The 20124-nt window shown below is 44.5% G+C and overlaps 2 protein-coding genes across 2 annotated transcripts in view; one reads left to right on the plus strand and one right to left on the minus strand.

The window, feature by feature from the left end:
• The window catches only part of LOC143861868 (uncharacterized), a 31122-nt gene that overhangs the window by 6689 nt on the left and 4309 nt on the right, over positions 1 to 20124 (plus strand). The window lies entirely within an intron of this gene.
• Positions 5854 to 6234, minus strand: LOC143867035 (uncharacterized). Its single transcript, XM_077376058.1, has one exon. The coding sequence runs from the start codon at positions 6232 to 6234 to the stop codon at positions 5854 to 5856; it is 381 nt and encodes a 126-aa protein (XP_077232173.1).

Here is a 20124-nt window from a genome sequence, read left to right on the forward strand (position 1 = left end):
TTCGACACTGATTGATGGATGTTTACATCCCCTTCAGAATCAATTCTCCAAGCAGCCGGTATAAGATCGACTCTCTCAACATTGTTAGGATCACCATCATCAGAATCAATCCCGATTGACTCACAGCCAATTTACAGCATCCAAGGAACCTTACTAGCTCAGATAGCTCAAATGGTCTTCCTCACCAGGGTCGAGGCAACATGTTGTCATAGATCCTACTATCACCAGCACCCCACATCCCCAAAGAGTCGTTCGAACCTAGTCTTTTAACAAATGATGTATGTTCCCACATTCTTCAACATGATATACCCGGCGGACTTTGTACCCAAATCCCCAGCGGAGTTTGCAACCAAATCCCCAGCAAAGTTTGTACCCACGTCCACAATAAAGTTTGTGACCAACCAGGTTTTCAAAACTAGTATGAGTCCCCTGAGGCATCAAAATCAGTATGAGTCCCTTGATGCATCAAACCAGTGTGAGTCTCTTGAGGCATCAAATCAGTGTGAGTCCCCTGAGGCATTGAACCAGTGTGAGTCCACTGAGGCATCGAACCAGTGTGAGTCCCCTGGGGCATCAAACCAGTGTGAGTTCCCTGAGACAACTCAAACCAGTGTGAGTCCCCTGAGGCATCGAACCAGTGTGAGTCCCCTGAGGTATCAAACCAGTGTGAGTCCCCTGAGGCATCAAACCAATGTGAGTCCCTGAGGCAACCCAAAACAGTGTGAGTCCCCTGAGGCATCGAACCGGTGTAACTCCCCCGAGGCATCAAACCAGTGTGAGTCCCCTGAGGCATCAAACTAGTGTTAGTCCCCTGAGGCATCAAACCAGTGTGAGTCCCCTGAGGTATCCAAACCAGTATGAGAGCCTTGAGGCATCAAACCAAAGTCTCACTGAGAGCAACTGCCCTGAGCAAACTACCGAAGTCTCTCTGAGAGCACCTACCCTGAACAAACAACCAAGGTCTCCTGAGAGCACCTGTCTTGAGCAAACAACTGAAGTTTCCCTGAGAGCACCTGCCCTGAGCAAACAACTGAAGTCTCCCTGAGAGCACCTGCCCTGAGCAAACAAGCAAAGTCTTCCTAAGAGCACCTGCCATAAGCAAACAACCGAAGTCTCCCTGAGAGCACCGGCCATGAGCAAACAAACAAAGTCTCCTTGAGATCACCTGCCCTGAGCAAACATCCTAAGTCTCCCTAAGAGCACCTGCCCCGAGCAAACAACTAAAGTCTCCCTCAGAGCGCCTGCCTTGAGCAAATAAACCTAAGTCTCCCTGAGAGCACCTGCCCTACACAAACAACCAAAGTCTCCCTGAAAGCATCCTACCTAGAGTTTTCACGCTATGAAATCTCTTTCAGGTAATCTAAATCGAGAAAAATCAAATCCATGCAGTGATCCTGCAAATCAAATCAAAGCCCGAGCAAGTTTGTTTGTACACGGTAACTTGTCAAAATCTTGTATGCTGTCGAAGCATAGTATCATACCAAAAAGCATGCAAACCATCTGTCGTATCATTTTCCAGGTGCCAATTTGGCATTCCTTTTATCAGTGTCACAACTGGATGTCAAAATGACATCCCCCGAGGTCCCTCCCCAAGTCAGGTGTCCTGAATCTCACTTCCGATGACCTAGAGGTCCCTCCCCAAGTAGGGTGTCTTGAACCTGACTTCCAATGACCCTCCCAGCTGTTACTAACGACGTCCATCCCAGGGCTTGTCCTAACGGTCGTATTTTCAAAAACTGTCGGCGAGAGGTTTCCACTCAATGACCAGACAACAAGGTTCATCGGTGAGGGTTGCACGCCCTAGGATCCGATGTGAGTCTTGCAAGCTTAACAATAGTCTCCAGTGACAAAATTTTGATGTCTCCTTACTTTGGCATTGGGGTGCCTCGCACCCTCTACCAAAGAGGGGCATCTGTAGCACCCAATTTTGTCAAGGCGGTACTAATGATAGGTATCGCGAAGAAGAACCTTATGACGAGTCCCAGAGCACCAGTTGTGTTTCTTCAAATCTCTCTTTAGGGTATTTACAGAAGGGACTGACTTTAAAAAAACCTTGTTATCCTGGAGAAATAAACCGAAAAGATTGTCTTTATAGCACCAAACCTTTTTCGGCAACCAAACCTGTTTTTGCACAGCACCCGCCTTTTTCCGGCAAGACAAAGAAAATTTATGTCTCCCAAAACCAAACAAGTTAGGTTTATTAGATATTATTCAAAAAAACGAATCCAACGCACCTAACCGCGTGTAAATCGGAGTTCAAACGAAGAAGTTATACACGTTTTAAACTACCACTAAAAGACGAAACATCATCACTATTTGGATAAGGATGAAAATTCGTCCCAAACGAATTTCAAATTAGTCCTAGATGAATTTTGGGCGATTTTAGATATTTTTAACCCCCCCCCTTCTCTCCCTCTCTCTCTCTCTCTCTCTGATTTTGGGATTCTCTCTCTCTTCCCCCTTGTGTGATTGGCCATACAATCCTCTTTGGGTGTATTTCCAAGGTGGGGCATACAACCCTGCTTGGGTGTATTACTAAAGCCCAAACCCCTGCCGAAATTTAGAAAAACCCTAGTTACCTTGCATTTTAGAAGAGAGAGAGTAGAGAAACACTTGGTAGTTCTCACTGGGCGTCGGCACTCCGCCGAAATTCCGAAGGTTCGGAGCGACATCCTCTTTTTGCACCGTTGTTCTGTCAAATTTCGCAGAACTACGAGCTACTTTTCAATAGTAGCACCGTTGTTCTGCCGAAATCTCTACAAACTCGGAGGCGATTCGGCAACACAGCGCTGTTACGTCGCCGATTTCTTCGCAGCCTCAAAGGGCACTCTCAAACAAGCGCGGTTACGCTGCCCAATTCTCATTGGTAAGATATAATTTATTTATTTTTCAGTTGTGTATTTACAAAACGTGTAGGGTGGGTTTCATCATCCGTGATGTCAAGTCCCTCTACCTGCCCCTTTACTACTTTCAGCTATTTACAACTTTCATTTACAAAACGGATACAGTGGGTTTCATCATCCGTGATGTCAAGCCCCTTTAGCTGCCCCTTTGTCATCTAATTTAAGTTAATCTGTGTCGTGAGTAAGTTGTGAAATCAGGCTCTGCCGCAAGCAACTTACAATATCAATCAGGTTAACCATATTTACTTTCTGTTGTGTATTTATGAAACTTATAGGGTGGGTTTCATCATTTATGGTGTCAAGCCCCATATGCCTTTTACTAATTCCAGCACTTTACATCTTTCGGCACAAGTAAGGTACGAGGTTGAGATGTCACAAGAGTCGTTCCGATACGGCCGATACCTTGTGGCGTAAATCCATCCAATTTGCTCTTTACTTTCTAAAATTTACAGCTTTTCTGCACAAGTAAGGTACGAGGTTGAGATGTCATAAGAGTCGTTCCGATACGGCAGATACCTTGTGGCGTAAATCCCTCTGACTTGCACTTTACGTTCTGCAATTTACAGCTTTCTGCACGGTAAAGTACGAGGTGGTGACATCATAGGATCTCGGGCGCACAAATTACCCCCTGAACTTATGTTATAAACCCCTTTGCCTTACTTTTACTTTATGTACAGTCATTTTCCGTTTGATTTAAGTTAATCCGCGTTATGAGTAAATAGCGATGTCTGGATCTTCCATAAGCAACTTCCAATACCAATCAGGTTAATTATCGCTTATTTTCTTTTTCTTTTGTAAATTCACTCCATTTACATTCGGAATTAAGCATAATCTAACAAGGAAAATAAAATAAAATCCTTTTATTTTAAATTCTTCCAAAAAACCAATCTAAGTTAAGAGACCAAATTAAGCCGGGCAAGAGGGGTGCTTAATACCTTCCCCAATTGTAACCACAACCCTTATCTGGATATCTGTAAGGACCATCCCTTAAGCAAAAGAGTAAAATATAAGGTTCTAGGCCCAGAGCAAAGGAACCCCTGATTACGATTCTTCCAGAGAAATTCGAGTCGTTACTCATTTCCTTGGAAGAATAGACACGGGTCATAGGCCCTAACTTAGGTGGCGACTCTGAGTTTCTCTAAAACTTACAAAGTTAGGACTACGGTCCCGAGATCGCAAGGTATGCAGATCAAATAACACCCCCTTATAACCCGATTGTGGTTATCCCCTGTCATCCTGCGCAAACACGGGAAAAAATCGGCTCCCACATGTTTTCGATTCAGCTGACCGCATGCCTTATATTTTGCCTGGACTGCCTACCCTTGCAGGTTTTTCATCCAGCAGGCTCAGAACCCTGAGTTTTGCCTAAGCCGCCCTTTCGGGTTTTCAGGTTAATGGGTGAATGACCCTAACTTTTGCCTTGACCGCCCTTTCGGGTTTTCAGTCTAGTGGGTCTAAGACTCCATCATATTTTCTTTTCTTTTTGTTTCTCTACAAACCTGGGCCTAATTACACCAGAAGGAGTTTTATGTAAGTTTGGGTTCAAAAAGATTTTGACTTTGGTAAGTTTGCATCTATTTGGACCGAATCTGGACTCTACAGACTGCCTACGTATCCCCAAAGAAATGAGAATCAGGTCCGCGTAGTTCGCCCCTTGGGGTTTCAGGGATTTTTTTTTCTCAAGGATTGTTTCTTTTTTTTCTCAAGGATTGCTTGTTTTTCCTTTTTCTCTTTTTTAAAATTTCAATTGAACCTGAATTGATCATGCTGCCTACGTACCCTGTAAAAAGGGATCAGATAATGACGTAGTTCAAGTTCTAAAATGCCCCTACTTTAAATTTGTCAAAGAAAGAAGATTTTTTTTTTCCAACTCAAAGAGTTTGCAATCGGTTTTGACTTTTATGTTGATGGCTTTTTAAGCTCTGGTCGTCCAAGGATGGCCTCTTGGTGTGTTTAGGCATAATACTTCTTTAGTTGGTCCAGATTTGTAGGTTCTATTAATTTTTCTCCATTTTCATCGAGGAGTCTTACGGCTTTTTCTGGCAGGACTTCGTCGACGATGTAAGAACTAGACCAATTTGGCCTGAACTTCCCTTTGGGATCAAATACCGGTACCCAATATGACTTCAAGACAAGATCTCCTGGCTTTAAATCTCGGATTCAAACTTTCTTGTTGAAGGCCCTTTGATATCCGTCTTTGATATCCCTGGATGTGGTATATCTCCTGGCTTCCATCATTACCCTCAAAGATGAAATCCTCAGCTCAACAGGGAGGACTGCTTCCATTCCGTATACTAGAGAATACGGAGTTACACCTGTAGAGGATCTGATCGATGTCCTATAAGCCCATAAGGCATATGGAAGTTTGTTCGACCAGTACTTATATGTCTTTGTCATCTTACTTTATAATGATCTTAATATTTTTATTCGTTGCCTCTACAGCTCCATTTGTCTGAGGTCTGTAGGGAGATGACTTGTGATGCTTGATTTTGAACTCTTCACACAGGTGTACTACCTCTTTCTTAAAATAAAACCCATTGTGAGAAATCAACTCATGAGATACTCTGTATCTGCAGATAATATTTGTACGGATGAACTTCGCAACTGATGCTGAAGTCAAGGAAGCACATGAAGCAGCTTTTATCCACTTCGTGAAGTAGTCAATGGCTACTATAATGTACTCATGTCCACTTGAGGATTTGGGATAGATTTTTCCAATGATATCTATCCCCCATACTAAGAATGGCCATGGAGAAGTCAAAGAATGTAACTCTGAAGGAGGCACATGAATGAGATTAGCATAGACTTGGCACTTATGGCATTTCTTCATGAATGCAAAGCAGTCTGCTTCCATTGTGGGCCAATAGAATCCAAGCCTAAGGATTTTCCTTGATAGTATTTTTCCATTCATATGAGGTCCACAAACGCCTTCATGTATTTGTTCTATGAGCTATGCATCCTGATCCTCATCAACACACAGAAGCTGTATCCCGTCAAATGACCTTTTGTACAACTCTTCATCACAAATGATGAAATTGGAAGCCAATTGCTGAAGAGTTTTCTGCTCTTTTCCTGAAGCCTCAAGCGGATGCCCCTTTCCTGCAATAAGGTTCTTGATATCCATGTACCACGGCTTTCCATCCGGACATCTAGCCGATATCTCTATGGCATTCACATATGCCGGAGCCCATTGTAACCTCACAGCTAAAGGTTGGACCTCCATGGTCACAGAAATGTCTAACATTGAAGCCAGAGTAGGCAAGGCATCAGCAAAATGGTTCTTGATCGTCGACAAATGAGTAAACGTGATACTCCTGAATTTCTTGACCATAGATTCGAGATGAGTATTATATGGGATTAATCTAGATTCTCTTATTTTCCAATCTCCATTAATTTGGCAGATGATCAAGATTGAGTCTCCAAACACATCTATGTCTTGGACTCGCAAAACCAAAGCTACCTCTAGTCTGACAATACAAGCTTCATACTAGCCATATTATTCGTGCATTCAAACTATAACTTGATAGATATGGGGATAAACTCTTTCTTAGGGTCTAATTTAGGACTTTAAATCACTGATTTGATAGGATGTTTAATCTAACAAAGCTAATTGGGGGTTCGGTCAAAATGGGGTGTCTACACCTACCCGAGAATTATCTCAGGTCGAGTCAGGTCTAATTTTTTACAGGAAAACCCGAGATTCCTAAACCCGACCCTACCCAAGATAGTTTCTCAGGTTGGGCAGACTCGGGTCGGGTTTTCATTTTTTAGCTTAGGATAGAGACTAATTTTCAAGATTGTAGAAAAAAAACAAACCTTCACACTAAAAATTTCTAAATTTATGTCATCAAGTGTATAACTTTAAGAAGGACACTATATTTTCACATACAAACATGATCACCTCAATCAAAACAATTGTATCAATATATTGGAAAATAATTTTCTATGTTATCCAAGAGATATTTAAGAAAGTGACAGTGCACCCATATGAATCGGGTCGGGTTTCGGGTTTTTTTTCTTTAAACCCAGCCCTACCCAAGATTGAGTTGGGTTTTCCAATTTTAAACCCGACCCTACGCAAGACCCTGGTTTGAAAACGAAACTTGGCGAAATTTCGAATTTCGCCCTTTACCAAATTTCGGTAATTTCGGTCCAAAATTTCAATTTAATGTAATTATTTAAAAAAAAAAACAAGTTACAAAATTTTGGCAGAAATTTCAGTCTGAAATTTTGAAATTTATTAAATACCATTTTTTAATTAATACCGAATTTCGGCCCAAAATTTCGGATTTCGCCGAAATTTCATATTTCTGTGGGGTCGGAAATCTGTACCGAAATCGAAATTTAAAACCTTGCCTAAGACCCATGATTTCTAAACCCAATCGGGTTGGGTCAAGTCTTGGAAGTGGGTAGAGATGAAAATATTAAAAATTAAATGATCTGATCCCTATAATAGCTTGTAAGATATGGTACTGAGTAGGACAATAAATAAGGAAATCAATCTCTCTACTGAAGTTGATTTAAAGGATTAGTAATATGATAATTGATTTTGGTAATACAAGCTTAAGAATGATGTGTGTCTATAAAGTTTAGAACTGAACTTGAACTAATTAGGTAGTACAAGCTTAAGAATGATGCGTGTCTATAAAGTTCAAAACTGAACTTGAACTAATTTAAGATTAGTTGCAAAAAAAGGGCACTGCAAATGTGCAAAAGTGCGATAGTCAAACTATTATATGTGGTAATAAACAGGGATGCAACAATGAGTAAATAAAATTTAGACAATGTGGACCCACGATCCGAGAGAGGCGGGGGTACGAGTCCCCCAGAAAATCTCTAGGTCATCCACGTGAAGGAGAGCCCCACCAAGGAACTCTCGAAAGAGTGCACCTCACAGCATGAGCGGCGATGTAAAGTGAAATACCTCTCCATTCGGGGACTAGCCCGGATTCGAGACGCACCTTAAACAAAGAAAGAGTCGCCATCCAAGGAAGTAGGCCCTGAATCCCATGCTGTGCTCTGTCGCAACAGATAACCAGAGATACAAAAGGTCCGTGCCTGATGACGAATGGGGAAGGGGTTAGGCGCCTCCAATTCGCCCAAGTGCAAGCACCTGGTCTCTTATGCCATTTATTATTAACTTTGAAGAGTTTTGGGCGAAAATCATGCGAAATGGGAACGAATATCCCCGAGATAACGTCTAGCTAACCATGCATGTCTCGGAGATGAATAAGAAGCACAAAAAGAAATGAAAGATATGTCACCTAAGAATAGCTAGGTTATGAGTGCCATGCCTAATTGGTGTCTAAGTTCTGGTGGACAAACACACGCATGCTACAGCTAAAGGTATAGGATCTGTACATGAAAGTAAGAAAACACAGCAAAACATACATCACAACCCATGACCTGACACGACAAACCCTAGACTCTAATGCGATACTTGACTCGGACCAGGATGGCCATCCATCCTGGCTGCACTACGTATCCCGGCCTCGGGAAGAATCAGAGTCAACGTAGTTCGACGACCTATGCTAAACTACAATGCCTAAACCTCTAGGACCGCTATCCTAGACTCGATCAACTAGACCTGACTAGTTTTTTAAAGCTTCTTGCGCCATTACTTAAGTTCAAGTGAATGGTAATTTTTAGGACTCCGTATATGCCCTAACTAATGCAAGTGGACCCTACACCCTATGTGTGACTAGGCTGTGCGTCCTAAGGAAAACCATGGGCTATCAAGTGCGTTCTAGTCTAGCCATCGGATCGACTAAATGTCTAACCGACCACGACTCGAGGCCTCCTAACTCTAGAGACACTCACACGACCAGACACGGCAAAGCAACACAATCATGACAGACTCCAAACTCTATGGGAAGATCTTTTGAAAATGATTTGCAAGGTTATTTTGAAGAATTTTTGTACTTTGGGAAGATTTGAAAGGTTTTGAAGCTTATGAAAGGTTTTGAAATTGTGAAAGTTGTAACTGAACTCAGGATGCCAGCTGCACGCCTGAGCTGCCTACGTACCTCTCAGCTAGGGATCAAGCCATCCGTAGTTCGGACGAAATTTCCTAACTACTCCTAATGACTCAAGATTTTTGAGATTTTTTATTTTTCAAATGTTTTTTTTTTTATGTTTTTGACTTAAGAGGACAGAATCATATCATCATAAGAGTATGACAGACTCCTGATATCCCACAAAGGTTGGACAGCATCCTATGCTTTGCGGGGGAAAATGATAGAATCACGACTCTGCAAGGGTTGGACAGCATCCTATACCCTGCGAGAGCGGATAAAAATCACATGACTTGATGAGGGGTTCGACAGAATCCCAACCCCTATGATGATAGGATAGACTCCTGAAAGACTGACTCCTATGCGGAAGACTGACTCAAATACGAAAGGACAGACTCCTATACTCTACAAGGGTAGGACAGACTCCCAAACCCTAGGACAGACTCTAAAGAGGAAGAAACCCCTTAACCTGCGAAAACTCTAAGGCAGGGAGGGAAGGGGTTGGCTCAAGAAGCATTCCGTCATAGCCTACCCAAAGGAAATTAGTTCTTTGAATCGATGGAACTTTAAACCTTGTAAGGAATCTTAAGAATGGCATATATGCGAGGTAACCGAGACATGAAACAGACTGCGAAGATGATAGTAATTTCAAAACCTTAAAAAAAATAATAAGAGCCCAAGAGTAATATGTAAACCCTAAATGGATGAGCAACTAAGATCCTAGGGAGGAATAAAGAGGCAATCAACGGACATTGCCGCTCAATACATTCAAAACCGATGGATAATCAAGATGGATTTATAGCCAATGAACATGATAACACAGATGCTTAGGAATTGATCAGGGGAATTTCATCATCTGTATTACCATTTTACTAAATCTCTTATCCCTTGACCTTTAACTCAACTGGAGAAGAATAAAAGGGTTAAAAAGGCCTCCAAGAAATTCAAATCGAGCAGTGCTATAATGGACCCAATAAAGATCAGACAGTGCTGACTCAATTATAGAAGCTGGGTAACATGCTTCTCCTTTGTATCATCACTTTAAACAAGTAGGACAATCTCAACAAAGATGGAAAAGAAATGGGCACCAGGTTCAGCACATTTGACAATGAATATATGACATCATGAAATGGGACCCAAAGGCACTGTACGAAAACATCTAGAATCAAATAAATTTAAACATCGAGCTTCGCATAGTTTGTAAAACCCAACATACAGACATTGTTAATATTTTGAAGATAAAATCCTTTTTCCAAATTTACTCACTCTACTGCAATGAAATGGTGCATGCCTCTTGCGGAAATGAGGTTTTATAAGAACAAGTGACAATTTTGAAAGCTCACCAACACATAACCACTTGTTCAAGAGAGACAGATAGCCATTTCGGATTTCTCAACAGGGAAAATACATGACACGAGTAGATCAGCCCTCATATCAATAGGATTGAGATTTCAGAGACATGATCAGAGATCTTGAATAGCAGTCATGCAATTAGAAGGAAATACCAACATTACTATTTAAAGAAGGCTACTTATCAGGACATAATCTGAGTTCTAGACCAGCAATTATGCAATTAATTAAGATTTTTTTTTTAGAGGAACGAACTCAAACAAAGCTTGAAATCACGCCATGGGTGATGAATGTGTTACCTTCTGTCGAGGAATTTTGTCACCTTCTTCCTTGAGCTAACGAAAATCCCCTTGCTACTCTGCAAATGATAAGCACACAGCAAGACCTCGGAAATCCGAGGCCCAGATCCGGATCTAGTTCTTGCAATTGAGAGAGAAGGAGAGATGTCAAGATGGAGTCCAAACACTAAATACCCCCTCCAGTGAGCTTCGGTTGATTGGCAACCTCCCCATCTCCACTTTCTTTTCCTATTTCCACTTACTGATAAAGCTTTTTTTTAAAAAAAATTTTGGAAGGTAGTTGCAGAGGATGAAGATGGCGATGATGGTGGTGAAAATGAGAGTGAGGGTGGTCGAATTTGGGTGAATATGTTGGTGGGTTAAATTGATAGTGGAGAAGAGCAATATAGGGTTTTGAGATGGGTTTCAATAGAAGTAGTGGAGGTGGGTTACAATGGAGGTAACAGGGTCGAATTTACAGGGGATTCGGCTGGATTTGGGTTGGGGTCGCAGAAATGGGTTAAAAGTGGTGAAGATGGGTTTTGTGAAGATGATGAAGATGAAAAACGAAATGGGTTTGGGTTGTTTGGGTTTTAATGGGGGGTTTGGGTTGATCGGTGGAAATGGGTGGGTAGTGGAGAGGCTTGGTGGAGGAAAAATGAAGGCACGGCAGTGGTGGGTGGAGATCGGCTTCAATGGAGGAGGTCTCTCCTCTATTCTCTCTGTGCGGGTGTGGCTGAGATTTGGAGGTGGTGGCGATAGGGGTTTCAACGGGTTTTGGGTGGTGGTAGAAAGGGGCGAAATGGGTTTTGGGTGGTGGTAGAAAGGGGCGAAATGGGTTTTGGAATGGGGTGAGAGACTTGGGGTTTAATGGGGGTTGGGAAAAGCAATGAGGTGGAGGAGAGGGTTTGGGTGGGGTTCGGTGGCCGGCCGGAGTTGGGTGGGTCTTAAGAGAGGGTTTAATGGAGAGTACGGTGAGATGGGTTCTGGTTTAGATGGTGTGGTAAATATGGGAGTAGAGGTTTGATGGAGATGAAGGTGGAGGATGGTAGATGGAGGTGGGATAGGCTCGCCGGATTCCGGCAAGCTTGCCGGAGAAGATGGATGGTGATGGGTTTGAGGTTCTAATAATAAAAAAAAATGAAAAATGGTGGCGGTACCGACGGTGGTGGAGGGTTTCTGGAATGGGTTTAGGCCGGCGATGGCGGCTGCAATGGTGGAGAAGAAATGGGTTTTTAATGAGGGTTGAAGACGATGGTGGTGTGGATGGGGGAGTAGAACCGGATTCAAAGGTTTTGGGTGGCTACAATGGAGGAGGTGGTCGGTGAAGAGGAAATGGATGGGGTGGTGGCTGTGGGTTTTCCTCTTCTCTGCTTCTCCCTCTCTCTTCTTTCTCCCAAACAAAAATGAGCTCTCCTCCTCTTCTTCTTTTTGTTTTGTTTTTTATAACTAGGGTTAGGGACCTAGTTCTAATCCTCACCTTCCATTTCCTTTGATGGCCTAGATCACTTCTCCTTGTGCTAAAATCTGAAACCCTAAACATGCTTTCCATCATGGCCCTACACTTGTCCTTCTTTTGATCTTAGGGTCCTTGCTCATTGCTTATAGAGGAAGCAATGAGAACATCCAAGAATACCCTTAAAGATGGGTTTATTTTCTTCTTGCCCAACACCTCTATTTTGATTTTTTTATTAGAGAAGAATGATATACCCGACCCCCCCCCCTTTTTGCTCTAGACAGCCCCATCTAGTGTATTTTAACTACTCTTATCTCTACAGGGGGGTGGCTCGAGTAAGAAAAGGGGGCGGAATAAATTTTCTTCTTCTTTGATTTGCCTATGGTAAGCTAGTATTGGCACACCCATGCCCTGCTAATTCACCCTCCCTTTTCATATTTCTTCAAACTACGCCCAGCTCGAGACATGGGTTGGGATGCGACTTGGGTCGATTCATGAAATTCGGGTTGAGATTTTCAACTGGCAATCGGGTTAGGCTCAGATTAATTCCATTCATTTTCCGCCTGACCCTGGCCTGACTCGACCCAATCTATAGACATGAGCGTCCGATATCAATACCAACAATTCAGGGTTCAAAATAAAAAAGGGGGCCGATATCAGAGGTGAAGGTTACATTGGTAATTTCACCAATTCTGGGGACATGAGAGTGGGGATCAGGGCTTCGAATTAAAGGGGGTTTCTCAGGTTATGAACATCGATCAAAGGGCCTGGCAACGACAGTATTTTCCAGGTTTTTCGGGTTGGTTTCGCACTTCGAGACCTTATTCAACCCCGGGATTTCATTCGAATACGCGGGTTTAGGGCCCTGTCAAAATGGGGTGTCTACAGACAACAACATGCAATTAATTCAAGAAGAGGTCAATGTACTGACAAGGTTCTGTCTGCGTATCAGGCAACAACATATATGATCAAATAATACATTTAACAGCCCTAAAATTCCTTGGGTGCTATAAAAATAATCATATGAATGGGCAGGATGATGAATAAATCATGTTAAAAGGGTAAAAAAGAATCTTATCAAGACATGAGTGTGTCTAATGTCAATAGAACTGATCATGTGCTTAATTATGCCAAGTGGTGAGATTGCAATAATACTAATTCTAGGCAATCAAATGGACATTGGTGATTGATGAACATGCAGGTTATTGAACCCAACTTCTTACAACAGTGGGTTGAATGATAGAGAAGGAATTGCTATTCAATAATAAAGACAAATAAGTGAAAGTAAGTAAGTTCAGTCCTTCCCCTTTGCAGTCCGAGTCGCAGATGAACCGACAAAGAGGAGAAGGATGAAGGTGGATGATGGCGTCTGAATCCGGGTCTGCGATCGCGCGGTCGGTAGAGGGCCTCCGCGGGGTCTGCAATCACAAACAGGAGGGTCAGGGGGTCCGGGGTGGGTCCCAGACGACCACTTCGACACCCAAGTCAGATCCTTCTACCAATCAATATAAAAGACAGCGAGAAGAGGAGGGGGTTCGATCAGGTTTACCAGGACCAAGGCGCGGGTTCTTTTCTGGGTGTGCGGATGAGTGGGTCGGAGGGGACTAGCAAGGAGAGTAGGATTAAGTTCCTAGTCTCGTCTGTTGTTGCCTCGCCTCTTTTTTCGGTTGTTATGCGGGAGCTGAGAAAAGGATGTCTTTCAAAAAACGTGGATCCCTCTCTTCTTCCCTTCCCCTCCCTTTTAAAGGGAGGCGCGCGGACCTTATCATCATTATGGAAAGAAAACCTTCCTTTGCAGGATTGGGGTGTTCCCCTGCTCCGCCGGCACGCGTGGCTTTGCCGGATATTTCCTTCTATAACTTGTGATGATGAGGCCTGGACGGCGAGAGAGCGACACGCGTTGTGATCGTATGGTCTTGCCATTTCCCAACGCCTTTCTTTATGATGGTTAGGCTTTATTGGTGCATGGACGACACATGGGGAGATCTGAGAGCAACGCCGTATTTATGTCCCATCATAACACCCCCTTACTCCTTTGGTCCATTGAATGGGCCAAGGGAGTAACATTTTGGTCGAGCGACGTCATGGTGAGGGCATTTATGGGAGCTCTGGAGTACGAGGAGGCGTGCCGTTTTATCCGGCGGCTATTCCCGGGTAGTGGTAGCGTCATTATGTGGGTCGCCTTATTTCGAGACACGAGGTTTTCTTCCTTGAGCTTGAAAAAGGAAGATTACCCCGGCGCTCTGTTGTGGACTCTCTCCCCCTCTTTTTTTCTGAGGTAGGCGTTTCTCCGTGCCCTTTTTCAACAACATGTCTGATTCCCCTTCGCGAGTTAGGGGCAAGGCCTGTCTTTCCCAGGAATCATCGAGTGACCCTGACTTGTCTTCTGATCCGGAGGAGGACCTTGCGGTTCGTCGGAAGAGGGCTAGGAGGGACTCGGGCCCTTCCTCGGGCGTTCCCCCCCTTCGCCTTTCCTCTTTGCCTAGGGATGACAAGTCGTCTCGGTCCTGTGTTGCCAGGGAGTGGTCTTTTTTCTCCTGAGCCTATCGCCAAGGGATGGAACTGCGTGGCCGTGTTTCGAAGATGGGTAAGGAGATCGAGGACTTGAAGCGGAAGAACGAGGCTTTGCAGAAAAAGGTTCAGTCCCTTAATGAGTAGCTACGGAAATATGAGATGGACCCCCTGCTGGAGAGCTCCTGGGAAGAGGAGGGGGACCCTTCGGGAGAGGGATCTTCTTCCGATTAGTTTCTGGCCTTTCCTATTTTTCTATGCGTTTTTTTTTCTTCCCCTTTCCTATCGGGGATTTTGGGGCCTGCGTGCTCTGCGCTTTGTTTCTTATTCCCTCTCCTTTTTGTAGGCCTGTGAGCCAGGAGGATGTGAATGGACGATCTTCATGAGTTTGCATCGTGTCTCTTTGTGTTGCTTTTTTCATCTGTTTGGCATAAATTATCTTTGTCGCGAGGAATTTGTGGCATTTTGTTCAAACCTATGCGAGATTCCGAGCCCTTTTCTAGTGCGTTTAGTTTCCTTCGCCTGTTGTGTTTGTGCGTCGTGGTCTCGTGCCGGGGCTCCGGGCCTGGGCGCGCATTTTTCCTCTAGTGGGATTGAGGTCGGACCTCTTTGCTTGGTTTCCCACCTCCGGACCCTTCCCTTTCATTAGGTGGGGAGGAGTTGGGAGTGATTTGTGATGATGAGGCCTGGACGGCGAGGAAGTGACACGTGTCGAATTTTTACGGTCTTGCCGTTTCCCATCACCTTTCTTTATAAAGGTCATATGGGTGCATGGGCGACACGTGGGGAGAGCTGAGACCAGCGCCGTTTTTATGTCTCATCATAACACTACCTTTGGTCCATTGAATGGCCCAAGGGAGCAGGCTTGTTTACCTGGTTAAGGAATATCGTGACGAAGGCATTTATGGGAGCTTTGGGGTACGAGAGGACGTGCTGTTTCGTCCGGCGGTTCCTTCCCGAAGAATTGTGGTGCCATCACGCGGTACCGGCTGGTCATCCAGTAGGAAACGGACACGCGTAGGGCAAGTTGCTTCGTTTTCCTACCCAAGGGTCTCCCATAGGGTTTATAAGGGGTGAGTTCTTCCGCTTTTTATGCAGATTGCCCTTTCGTTCCTCTTTCCTTCTTCGCTTTCTTTTGGCCTTTCTTCGGGCTCGTCAGAGATGTCGTCGTCTTTCCAGGGTCTCTCTATAAGTGGCGAGGGGGGAGTTTCTATCGAGGGGAGTCCTCCCAGTAGTCCCGAGACAAACCCTGACGGGTTGGGGCCTCTGCAAACGATTCCTGAGAGGAACCCGCCTCAAGGGCTTTCCCCACGCTCTCATCTTCCTCCCCTTTATGAGAGGGAGTCCCATGAAGCTTTTGTTCATCGCCACCGCTCATTCTTCTCTCATGTCCATCGTAGGGAAATGGAGGTCTGTAGCCGGATGATCGACATGGATAGAGAGATAGCAGCCTTGCGCGCGGAGAATGATTTGTTGAGGAACCGGGTGAGGTGGTTAAATGACCAGACCCGATTTGCTGAGGGTCCATGTTGGGGGAGCTCTTCGGAGGGGGAGCATAGTGATAAGGAGCTCTCAGACGCGGAAAATTCTTTCAGTGGCTAGTCACTTTAAGCTGGAGCGAGTGGGTTGAGGGGGACTTTGGAGGGGCTCTTTCCCTTTTTCCTTTTTTTATTTTTTTTTTCTTTATTTGGGGGCCTTGGGGGCCCGGGCCTACATGCCCTTTTTTTGTCATCACCCTCCTCCCCCCCTTTTTGTAGGCCTGTGGGCCAGAAGGAAATAGTTATGAATGGCTCTCCCTTTTTAGTATTTACGACTTGTGCTTTATGCTTCCTTTCCCTTTGCATAGTAGCCAAAATATTTCGAGCGGAGCTATAGAAGCAAGACCGGGCCTTTGCTATGCGACCCGAGCCCTCTTTGCTGTGCTTGGTATTTTCCTTCTGGTGGTTTTGTATGCCGGACCCTTGTGATGGGTCCCGAGCCTTTCCCGACTGTACGTGCTATTTTCCATCTTGTGGAATTGTATGCCGGGCCCTTGTGATAGGTCCCAAGCCTTTCCCGACCGTATGTGGTATTTTCCATCTTGTGGAATTGTATGCCGGGCCCTTGTGATCGGTCCCGAGCCTTTCCCGACCGTACGTGGTATTTTCCATCTGGACCCTTCCTTCCCCTTAGGTGGGGAGAATTTAGGGATGGCTTGCTAGGGAAGTCACCTAACGGTAGGGGTAGCAACATCTTTTCAGTCGGGGGCATGGCGCTTCGATTTTTGGCAGTTCCCTCGAATTTCCCAATCGGCGCCAGGTGTGCGCGTCCCATCGGATTAGAGGGAAAGGGAGATCAAGCGACGCGTGTTGAAACCCTAGCTCTTTTTAAAGCCTTTTTGGGGATTTCATTCTTTGTCTTATTTCTTCGTCTTCCTTGGGTGAAGCGGGCTTTCTTCTGCAGCGATTTTTTTACATGTTGCTCTTCACCAACTTCCGTCTGGTTTTTCCTCGTTTGTCTGCCCTGGTGAGTTCTGTGCTTTTTATTCCGTCCGACATTTCATTATTTTACGATGTCTGTCGTAACCGGTTCTCAGAGTTCGTCTTCCGAGTCAGTAGAAGTAGTGGAGAGGGCTCCGCCAAGGAAAAGGAGGTGGTTGGTAAAGGGCGGGGGCAGCGACTCTCGAGATGTACAGCTGCCCAGGGAGTCAGAAGATAGCTCCGGGGCTTCTGGATCATCGTTGGGGGCCGCTCCCTTGGAATTTCCTGCTCGAGTCTCTTCCGCTCGTGAGGCGGAGATTAGGGACATTCGGTCTGGTGCCGTTATCCGTCCTGGTCGGGTGGCATGTTATAGGAGTACTTTGGAGGAGGGGGCGACGGAGAAGATTAGGAGGGAGTTTCACATTCCCGATGATTATGGGATAAGGGTTCCTTCCTCTGCGGAGGGGGTGTGTGAGGGTATCACGGAGGAAGAGGTAGCTTTCTATGTGGAGGCTTTTCGGGCGGGGATTAGGTTTCCGCTCTTAGGCATTATAGTAGAGGCCCTCGAGTTTTATCGGGTGGCCCCCTCCCAGCTGTCGCCTAATAGTTGGCGTACTCTCTTGGCCTTTGTGGCCAAGGCGGGTCTTCATAAGATTCAGCCTACCCTCCCTCTGCTCCGGGGTTGTGTTGCCCTTAGCCCGTTAGTGAAGGGGGAGGACAGCTGGTTGTTGTAGACACCCCATTTTGACCTGACCCAAATTTTCCAAAAATTGAATAAATCCCAAAAATTCGAGTCCCGAAACCAAATTTCGAGTCTCAAATGTCAAGTTTCAAGTGCCTGAAGCATATCCCCGAAATTTCAGAAGAACCGAGCCTTCAATGCAAAAGAACCCAAAAAAATATATCTCTGCAGATCATTGTTGAAACCATAGAAGCCTGGATGATCCCCAGAACTCCTGATAACCCCCGTTTAATCGCCCCAATTCTCTGAAACTTATGAAATCTACAAAATGTCCCAGAATTTTGGTGTTGGCACCCCCCCTGTTTGGCCCCCGAGCTCCGATGTATATTGGCACAGTCATATTTTTATATTTTCACTAACCTGACTGGTTTTGGGATTTAAAGGAATATCAAATGGTCTTTACATTTAAAAAAAATAAAATAAAATAATACTCCACAAGTGAGAAAAGACAAGCCAGGAGAGTGTAATTATCAAAATATGGATGTGTCAATATCATTTTCCCTGGAAAAACAACTCAGGGTAAATAATTTGCCCTTTTTCCTCCCTTCCTTAGACTACCCCCTGTAGCGCAGCAAATATGCTAAGGTAGGCTGTCCGAGGAAGAAAGGGGAGGCAAGTATATTTTCTTTGTAGATGTAGGGTGAGCTAGCAAAGTAGGGGTGCCCATGGATGAGAAGAAAAGGCAAATAGAGCATAAGGGTAGGAGGGTAAAATCACCTTATCTTAGGGGCGTTTTAATAAAATAAGTCTTGCTTCCTTTGCAAGCAATGAACATGGGTTGTTGGATCAAAACAGCTGAGGTGTAAGGCTAAGATTAAGAGGAGCATTCTAGATTTCTAAGGTTTGTTAAAGAGTATTAGGGCTAACAAAAAAGAATCAATGGTGGAGAAAAGGAGTATGAGATATGGAGGGTGAGGATTGACTTGCAAAAAGAAAAACCCTAGTCTTGCATATAAATGAGGGCTCATTGGAAAAGAAAAAGGGAGGAGAGGATTTTCTGCAGAGAGAGAGGGAGAGAGGTGGAGACCGAATCACCACCTCCGACCACCTTGTTGCCGCCAGCCGAACCACCATCTTCCTCGGCCAACAACTCCACGACCTCATTTTCCATTCAAACCCCACATCCTCACCATCATCAACCACACCCATTACATTTTCTTTTTTTTTTAAACCCATCTTCTCCGGCCGAAATCCGGCAAGCCCCACCGGAATCCAAACCCATACTCAACAGATTTCGGTAAACCCTCTTTGCCATTCCCTTCTCCTCCACCTTCTCAGCCACCTACCACCACCTTTTTCTTCATTTTCACCTCCAAAACCCATCTCCTTTGCAATCCCATTCTATCCCTCTTCTCTGGTAACCCTGCCGAAATCCGGCAAGCCTCCTCTATTTGCAGCCATCATCTCCATCTCCAATCCAGCCACCGTACCCTGTTTTATCCAAACCCATTTCTACCACCAACAAATCCCACTTCCATTAACCCATATTCTTCAAACCCTCTTCTTTTTCACTCTTGTTTGCCACAGCCACCGTCCCCCTACACCATTCCCAACTCCGGCCACCCTATCCCCTGTTTCTGCCCCATCCTCAACCTCAAAACCCCATTCCAAACCCACCTATTGCCCTAGCTACACTCTCTACATCACCTTCCCCAACTGCTCCAATCCAAACCCATTTCAAAACCCATTTCCCCATCTTTTATTCCTTCTATCAACGCTACCAAAACCCACCTATTGCCTTACCTGCCACTCTCTCTTCCATCGTTTCAGAATTTCACACTCCCTGTGTTCAACTGAGAAAAGAATAGAGGCTAGCTGGTCACTTGGATCTCGTCAAAAGAAGTGCTCGCCCACCAATCGGCTCCATCAATTTCTGCAATTTTGCCAATAATCTCCTAGTCCAATCATTTTCTAACCCTAGATCTGCCCCTAGCTTAAGATTTTTTATTTGAAACCCATCTCTCCATCCCCATTGCCAAATTATCATTGTCCTCTCATTTTCCCTGGAGCTTTACCCATGGTTGCTGGCCCGGTAATGGTGAATCTCAGTATATTCAATTGTAGAAAAGATTCAAGTGTGGGATCCTCGTCAGAGAACCCCTACAAGAAAAGCTAAAGATAAAAAAACCAACTCATTTCAGAGGCAAGTTCAGGTAATCCCCTCCATCTCTATTTTTATAATTCTTAACTAGAATAGGGGTTGAGATATTATACAGGTTTAATTACCATCATTGCTTTTCTCTATCCTGTTGGATACTTAAGTTTCTTTCTTTCGTTTTCCTCAAATATCCCAAATCAATTTATATTACATGTTTTTGTCAGCTCCTTAGAGTTGTGATTAGGAGTTGTAATGACCATTGATTCAATCATTTTCTTTCCCTCATTTATTTTTCGCGCAATAAGAGGTAAGG

The sequence above is a fragment of the Tasmannia lanceolata genome, unplaced genomic scaffold, assembly GCF_043159265.1.
Source record: "Tasmannia lanceolata isolate RefF3 unplaced genomic scaffold, GAP_Taslan_0.1 ptg000003l, whole genome shotgun sequence".
NCBI lineage: Eukaryota > Viridiplantae > Streptophyta > Magnoliopsida > Canellales > Winteraceae > Tasmannia > Tasmannia lanceolata.